Source organism: Chrysemys picta, chromosome 23, assembly GCF_011386835.1.
Source record: "Chrysemys picta bellii isolate R12L10 chromosome 23, ASM1138683v2, whole genome shotgun sequence".
NCBI classification, from domain to species: domain Eukaryota; kingdom Metazoa; phylum Chordata; order Testudines; family Emydidae; genus Chrysemys; species Chrysemys picta.
The window spans coordinates 1,564,197-1,572,632 of NC_088813.1; the positions used below are offsets into that span (position 1 = coordinate 1,564,197).

At 58.0% G+C, this 8,436-nt stretch overlaps 1 protein-coding gene across 1 annotated transcript; it reads left to right on the forward strand.

The window, feature by feature from the left end:
• The first annotated feature begins 224 nt into the window (after positions 1–224).
• Positions 225–7,963, forward strand: LOC135977278 (L-gulonolactone oxidase-like). The gene is made up of 2 exons (XM_065577255.1): positions 225–436; positions 7,761–7,963. The coding sequence occupies exons 1-2, from the start codon at positions 240–242 to the stop codon at positions 7,933–7,935; spliced, it is 372 nt and encodes a 123-aa protein (XP_065433327.1). The 5' UTR covers positions 225–239; the 3' UTR covers positions 7,936–7,963.
• The last annotated feature ends 473 nt before the right edge of the window (positions 7,964–8,436 follow it).

Genomic DNA, 8,436 nt, shown 5'->3' on the forward strand with positions numbered 1-8,436 from the left:
GCTATCCCAGCCCTGGGCACCCCCTGCAGAACTCTGCTGATCCCCTCAGTCCGAACCCACAGCCCCCTGCTATCCCAGCCTTGGGCACCCCCACACAGCTCTGCTGGTGCCCCTCAATCTCGACCCCCAGCCCCTGCCCTTCCAGCGCTAGGGGGAGATGTGGTCAGGCTCTGAGCTCGCCCCACTGTGGGGAAGGGCGGTTTGAGGCCCAGCAGCGAGATGGTGGCTCCAATGCTAACATGCGCTCTGGGGGCGGTTTGCACCTGGGCAGTGAGAAGACGAAGGAGGCCCTGCTGGAGCTGAAGGCCGTGCTGGAGAACAACCCCAAAGTGGTGGCACACTACCCAGTGGAGGTGCGCTTTGCTCGGGGGGACGACATCTTGCTGAGTCCCTGTTTCCAGAGAGACAGCTGCTACATGAACATCATCATGTACAGGTAAAGCGGGGGCTGGGCCGGGAGGAATGGGGCTCTGGCTCTGGCAGGGCCGGGGGCTGCAGCACAAGCCAGAGTTAACCTGCACATTGGAAAAGACGGTTACTCACCGTTGTAACTGTTGTTCTTCGAGATGTGTTGCTCATATCCATTCCAATTAGGTGTGCGCGCGCCGCGTGCACGATCGTCGGAGAATTTTCTACCCTAGCAACACCGGCGGGTCGGCTGTGGAGCCCCCTAGAGTGGCGCCTTCATGGCGCTGAATATATACCCCAGCCGACCCGGCGCCCCCTCAGTTCCTTCTTGCCGGCTACTCCGACAGTGGGGACGGGGGGCGGGTTTGGAATGGATATGAGCAACACATCTCGAAGAACAACAGTTACAACGGTGAGTAACCGTCTTTTCTTCTTCGAGTGCTTGCTCATATCCATTCCATTAGGTGACTCCCAAGCCCAACTTAGGTGGTGGGGTCGGAGTGAGACATTGCTGTGTGCAAAACCGCTGATCCGAATGCAGCATCGTCCCTGGACTGCTGCACTAGTGCATAGTGAGCTGTAAATGTGTGGACTGATGACCAAACCGCAGCTCTACAAATGTCCTGGATTGGAACTTGCGCCAGGAAAGCCGTCGAGGAAGCTTGGGCCCTCGTGGAGTGAGCGGTGAGGTGCGGTGCTGAGACACCTGCCAGGTCATAGCAAGTCCAGATGCAAGACGTAATCCAGGAGGATAGGCGTTGTGAGGAGACCGGTGAGCCTTTCATTCGGTCGGCCACTGCAACGAAGAGTTGCGTCGTCTTTCTAAAGTGCCTTGTGCGGTCAATATAGAAAGCCAGGGCCCTGCGTACGTCCAGAGAATGCAAACGTTGATCCTGGCGAGTAGCATGTGGTTTAGGATGAAAGACCGGGAGAAATATATCCTGGTTGATATGAAATGGAGAAACCACCTTAGGGAGAAAGGCAGGATGTGGACGAAGCTGCACTTTATCCTTATGGGAAACTGTGTAAGGGGGCTCGGATGTAAGCGCCCTGAGTTCAGAAACGCGCCTTGCTGAGGTGATGGCTACGAGGAAGGCTGTCTTCCAGGATAGGTACAAAAGTGAACAGGTGGCCAGTGGCTCGAATGGAGGACCTGTGAGCTTGGAGAGAACCAGGTTGAGGTCCCACGTCGGAACGGGCTGACGTTGTTGTGGGTACATCCGGTCTAAGCCCTTGAGGAATCTAACGACCATCGGGTTAGAGAATACCGAGGATGCGAGTTCTCCTGGGTGAAAGGCTGATATAGCGGCCAGGTGAACTCTAATTGAAGATATCGCCAACCCTTGCTGTTTTAGGGAGAGGAGATATTCCAATATGAGAGGAATAGGTGCCTGTAACGGGGACGTGGCTCGTTGTTCGCACCAACAGGAGAACCGCTTCCACTTGGCCAAGTATGTGGTCCGTGTTGAAGGCTTCCTACTGCTCAGCAGAATCTGTTGGACCGAGTGCGAGCATTGTTGCTCTGCCTGGGTGAACCATGGAGCAACCACGCCGTGAGGTGGAGCGATTGCAGGTCGGGGTGACGCAGCCGGCCGTGGTCCTGAGAGATGAGATCTGGACATAATGGAAGCGGGATCGGTGTCTGAACCGAGAGTTCCAACAGTGTGGTGTACCAATGTTGTCTCGGCCACGCTGGAGCGACCAGAATTACCTGTGCCTGGTCTCTGCGCAATTTGAGCAGTACCTTGTGGACCAGAGGAAACGGAGGGAAGGCATAAAACAGGTGGTCTTTCCAGGGAAGGAGAAACGCATCCGAGAGGGAGCCCGGAGCTCGACCTTGCAGGGAGCAGAACACGTGGCATTTCCTGTTGTCTCGAGAAGCAAACAGGTCTATCTGGGGAAACCCCCACTTCTGGAAGACGGAATGTATGATGTCCGGACGGATAGACCACTCGTGCGTCTGAAAGGACCTGCTGAGTCGGTCCGCTAAAGTGTTCTGGACTCCAGGGAGGAACGATGCCGTGAGATGGATTGAGTGGGCGATGCAGAAGTCCCACAGGCGAATGGCCTCTTGGCATAGAATTGACGAACGTGCTCCTCCTTGCTTGTTGATGTAAAACATGGCCGTGGTGTTGTCGATGAGAACTAACACACAGCGGCCACGTAGGAGATTGAGAAATGCCTGGCACGCCAGGCGCACCGCCATCAGTTCCCGAACATTGATGTGCAGGGCTAACTGGGGTGCAGTCCACAGGCCCTGGGTATGGTGTTCGTTGAGATGGGCGCCCCAACCCAGAGATGAAGCGTCTGTGACCAGGTGCAGAGAGGGTTGTGGGGCGTGAAATGGCATCCCCTCGCAAACCACATTGTGATCTAGCCACCAGGTGAGGGAGGTCAGGACCGAGTTCGGGACCGTGACCACCATGTTCAGGCTGTCCCGATGTGGGCGGTATATCGATGACACCCAGGTCTGGAGTGGGCGAAGCCGAAGTCTGGCATGCCTGGTTACGTACATGCAGGAAGCCATGTGACCCAGCAGGGTGAGGCACGACCTCACCGTGGTAGTTGGGAAGGCCCTGAGCCCTTGAATGAGGCTCGTGATGGTACAAAAGCGGTTGTCTGGCAGGATGGCTTGTGCACGTCTGGAGTCTAGGACTGCGCCGATGAATTCTATTCTCTGGGTAGGTTCTAGAGTGGATTTGTCCTTGTTGAGTAGGATGCCCAACTCGTTGAATGTGTGCACTATTATGTGGACGTGAGCTCGAACTTGCTCTTTGGTGCGACCGCGTACCAGCCAGTCGTCTAGGTACGGGAACACCTGTATCCCTTGCCGACGAAGGTACGCTGCCACGACAGCCATACATTTCGTGAACACTCTTGGGGCCGAGGATAGGCCGAAGGGAAGGACTGCAAATTGATAGTGCACTTTGCTTACCACGAATCGCAGGAAGCGTCTGTGAGGCGGGTAAATTGCGATATGAAAGTATGCGTCTTTCATGTCGAGGGCGGCGAACCAGTCTCCAGGATCGAGGGAAGGGATAATGGCCCCCAAAGAGACCATGCGGAACTTCAACTTTACTACGAATTTGTTGAGTCCGCGCAAGTCCAAGATGGGTCGCAGACCTCCTTTGGACTTGGGGATCAGGAAGTAACGGGAATAAAATCCCCTGCCCCTTAACTCTACTGGAACCTCCTCTATGGCCCCCATAGCAAGGAGCGTGGAAACCTCCTGTATAAGAAGTTGCTCGTGAGAAGGGTCCCTGAAGAGGGACGGGGAAGGGGGGTGGGAGGGGGGGATTGAAGAAAACTGGATAGCGTATCCCCTCTCCACCGTGCGAAGGACCCAACGGTCCGAAGTTATAAGGGACCAAACACGGTGGGAGTGGGAGAGGCGATCCCGAAAGGAGGGGGCTGGATCCTGGGGGATGACTGGGGCGCCGTCCTCGACCGCACCTTCAAAAGTTCTGCCTGGGGCCTGCGGGTGGCCTTGGTGGCCCTTGGTTCTGACCAGGTTGAGGGCCGGTCCACCTTCTTCTACCACCTCGCCCCCGCCTCCGGGCAGAGTCCTGTCTCTGACGAGGTGGGGGGGGGGGTAGAAGCGCTGAGGCTGAGGCCTAAATGGCCTGCGCTGAGGACCCGCAACATGCATCCCCAGGGAGCGCATGATTGTCCTGGAGTCCTTGAGGCTCTGCAGGTGAGAGTCCGTCTTTTCCGAGAACAACCCCTGTCCTTCAAAGGGCAAATCCTGCAGGGTTTGTTGCAGCTCAGGGGGCAAACCCGAAACTTGGAGCCAGGAGGTCCTTCGCATAGCGATACCTGATGCCAGGGTTCTTGCAGCCGAGTCCGCTATATCTAGTGAGGCCTGTAAGGAAGTCCGAGCCACCTTCTTACCTTCCTCAACTAGGGCCCCGAACTCTTCCCTGGACTCTTGGGGAATCAACTCCTTGAACTTCCCCATAGAGTTCCAGGAGTTAAAACCATAACGGCTCAAGAGCGCCTGCTGGTTAGCCGCTCTAAGTTGCAGCCCTCCGGCTGAATAAACTTTACGGCCAAACAAATCGAGGCGCTTAGCCTCCTTCGATTTGGGCGCTGCGGCCTGTTGACCGTGGCGCTCCCTTGCATTCACTGATGACACCACCAGTGAACACGGCTGTGGGTGAGTATACAGGTACTCATAGTCCTTTGAGGGGACAAAGTACTTTCTCTCCACCCCTCTGGCTGTGGGTGGGATAGAGGCAGGAGTTTGCCATATCGTAGTGGCGTTAGCCTGGATCGTGCGGATCAGGGGCAACGCCACTCTTGATGGGGCATCCGCCGCGAGGATATTTACAATGGGGTCCTGCACCTCCACTATCTCTTCCGCCTGTAGGTCCATATTACGGGCCACCCTACGTAAGAGGTCCTGATGAGCCCGAAGATCTATTGGGGGTGGACCTGTGCACGACGTGCCCGCCACTGCCTCATCTGGAGAGGAAGAGGAAGATGCCTCCGGTGGTAAGGGATCCAAGGGAGGGTCCTGGTCTCCCTGTTCCTGGGCCGGAGCATCACCTGCCCTTGGGTCCAGGACGTCAGGTGGTGCGGGCACGGAAGCCTCCATGCCCCCTGGAGGAGGGCGAGAGATGGTGGACTCTGGGGCCCTTCTATCAGAGTGACCCGAGCGAGAGGTTGAAGTTATTGGAGCCCCTTGTGCCTGATGGTACGACCACGGGGTCCAGAAAGACCAGTGAGATGGGCCATGAGCAGGGTCCTCTGCTACCTCCTGCCAATGGCCTATATCTTGCTCCTCGGCTTGCCCCTGAGGGGGGTATGCCGATCTCGATATGTCCTCAGAGGAGCGAGACACCGATCTCGATGGCCATGGCGGTGCCGACTGCGCCGAGACGAATCCCGTGGGATACGGTGCCACACGGTGCCGGTCTGGAGATGTTCTATCTCTATGCGGTGCCGGCGATCGGTGCCGAGATCGCGATCGGTGCCGATGACCGCGCCGGTGCCGGGAGTCGGATCTGGACCTGGACGATGACCTGGAGTAGGCCCGGTGCCGGGAGCGGCCTCTCGACGTCGAGCGTCGATCGTATCGGTGCCGAGAACTACGTCTCGATGTCGATCGGTGCCGACGATCATAGCGGTGCCGAGACGTAGAGCGGTGCCGCGACGATGATCTTGGCCGCGAGTACGACCGGTGCCGAGGTGATATCCAGCGCCGGGACTGCGAGCGGCGTGGGGACCTGCTTCGGGACCTGGACCGGTGCCGTGGTTCCAGCCCCTGCGATGGAGGGCGCATCAAGGCAGGTTTCCCCCTAGATTGGACCGGACGAGTCAACGGTGCCGACGGTGCCGGTGGTTGGGGCGGTGCCGGCTCCGTGAGAGCGATCAAGTCTCTCGCCGTCGCGAAGGTCTCTGGGGTCGACGGGAGGCACTGTATCACCGCCGGTCGCGGTGGTGACCCTGTCTGCACCGGACTCAACGGCCTCGGAGCCGGAGTCGACGGTGCTGGAGTCACCTGTTTTCGGTGCTCCACAGGCGGACGCGGCTCTACCCCCGGCACCGGGGGAGCCGGCGTCTTCGGCACGGAGGTCCCCGTCTTATGGGATTTTTTATGTCCCGGGGATAATGAACGGCGCCGAGGCACTTGCTGTGAGTGCGGTGCCGACGAGGTCCGGTGCCGTGGAGGCTTGTCCGACGTGGTCGGAATGGTCGGTGCTGCCGGGGCACTGCGCACCGAGGTGCTAGGTGCCGGGGCCTGACGCGCCGATGGAGCGTCCGGGCTAAGTGCCGCCTCCATAAGGAGTTGCCGGAGCCGAAAGTCCCGCTCCTTCTTGGTCCTCAGTCTGAAGGCCTTACAGATCTTGCATTTATCTGTTTGATGGGACTCTCCCAGGCACTTCAGACACGAGTCGTGCGGGTCACTCGTTGGCATAGGCTTAGCGCAGGAGGCGCACTGTTTGAAGCCGGGAGCCTTGGGCATGAGCCCGGCCACGCGGCCAGGGGAAAAAGGGGGAGACAACCCCCTTAATCCCCTTTAACTATATAACAACTATTAACAAAGTGAATAACCAACTATTTAACTATAGACAACTAGAACTATAACTATAACTGTGAATAACTGAATAAGCTAGGGAGAGTGGAGAACAGCTACGCCGCGCTCCACAGTTCCAACGACCGTCAGGGGCGGTAAGAAGGAACTGAGGGGGCGCCGGGTCGGCTGGGGTATATATTCAGCGCCATGAAGGCGCCACTCTAGGGGGCTCCACAGCCGACCCGCCGGTGTTGCTAGGGTAGAAAATTCTCCGATGATCGTGCACGCGGCGCGCGCACACCTAATGGAATGGATATGAGAAAGCACTCGAAGAAGAAGCTGGTGTTACCAGACGTCGACGGCTCGGCCGATCCGGATCTCACTGCTCGTGCTCCGCTCGGAGTTGGTTGGCGGCGACCCCAGAGTTCTCTTCCCCTGCTGCACGGGGGCAGAAAAACTGTCCAGTGTCTTGAGAGTCCTGACTTATGTTCCCAGCTATGGGACCTTGGGCCAGTCAAGTCCGTGCCCCGTGCCTCAGTTTCCCCACATGTCACATGGGGATTACAACACGGGCTGGTTCATGGGGATTTTAAGGGCTGAGTTGATTATTTATTCCCAGCTGGTTGGTTTGATCATGAACATGAGATTAAAAGAGCTGTCGGGTCCTGTCCCACTGGGAATTCTTATTGTTACTTGTTGTTAATTGTTCGTATTGTGGGGATGTCTAGGGGCCCCGTCATGGACCAGGACCCCGTTGTGCTGGACAAACACAGACCCAAAAATGTTCCTCAGCCTGTTCCCCAGGGCCCTGTCCGGTCTGATGTTAAATGTCCCAAGCGATGGGTCTCCAGCCCTTTCCCGGGGGACACTGCACAGCAGAGATCCACCATCTACCTCCCGAGAAGCTTTTCCTGACATTCACCCCAGGTGCCCAAGGCTCAGTTTTAACCCAGGCTTAGGAGACAGAGCGCGTCTAGTCGGAGCTGGAGCAGAGTCTACCGCAGGCCCTACCCAGCTGGGGTTAGTCCTTGAGCTCACGTGGCAGGGGCTGCTGCTTCTAGCGCCGACAGTGCCGGGGTCACACCCCACTGCTGGCCCGAGTAGGGCTGGCTGCAGAACTCAAACTCCAGTAGGTCCCAGGAGCATCCCCCAGTGGGGAAATCCATAACCTCTGTGAAGGCGAGGGTAGCTCTGTCTCCCCCAGTGACCAGTCCATGTCAGAGGTGAATGAGTTTGTGTCATGTGCCCCCTTTGTGGTCTTAATGCCAAAGAAACCCCCTGGGAAGGGGGACGGAGGCAGCTGCTAGCCACTGACTCTGCCCTGTGCCCTCAGGCCCTACGGGAAGGACGTGCCCCGGCTGGACTATTGGCTGGCCTACAAGAGCGTCATGAAGAAGGCTGGGGGGCGACCGCACTGGGCAAAGGTACCGCTGCAGCCTGGCCCGTGGGCTCAGGGAGGAATCAGAGCGCAGGTCTCTGAGCCCAGCCCTTGCTCTTTAACCCTGTGAACTAGACACTGGGACTCACACTCCAGGTTCTGAGGGTAACAAGGAGGGTGGCTGCGGGGGTGGGAGGGTGGAGTAGGGCCGGCCTAGATGCTCGCTGAGGCAGAGTCCTGATCCGGCTCATCTGGGAACCTTCTGGCCTGTCCTCTCTGCCATGCCCTATCTCCACTGCTGCATGTTCCCAGCCCCCTCACTCACTCTGAGGAGCACAGGAGGCCATATACAGGACAGTGGGGCTAGGGGCCGGGCAGGGGTGCGGTGACATGAATCAGTCATTGTCCCTCTGGGGGCAGGGAAAGGCCTCATTAGATTCAAGGAGGGGCGGTAGGTGAGGATCGTCCTAGGGCAATGGGGCCGAGGAGAGATGGGGGAAGGTGTGGTGTGACGGGTTGGATCACAGAAACCCCCTTGGGAGCTGCCACCCGATGTGCAAAGACTACCCCTGCTTCTGTTTTCCCTGCCAGCTCAGGACTCCAGCACCCTGTCTTGCTGAGCCAGACACTC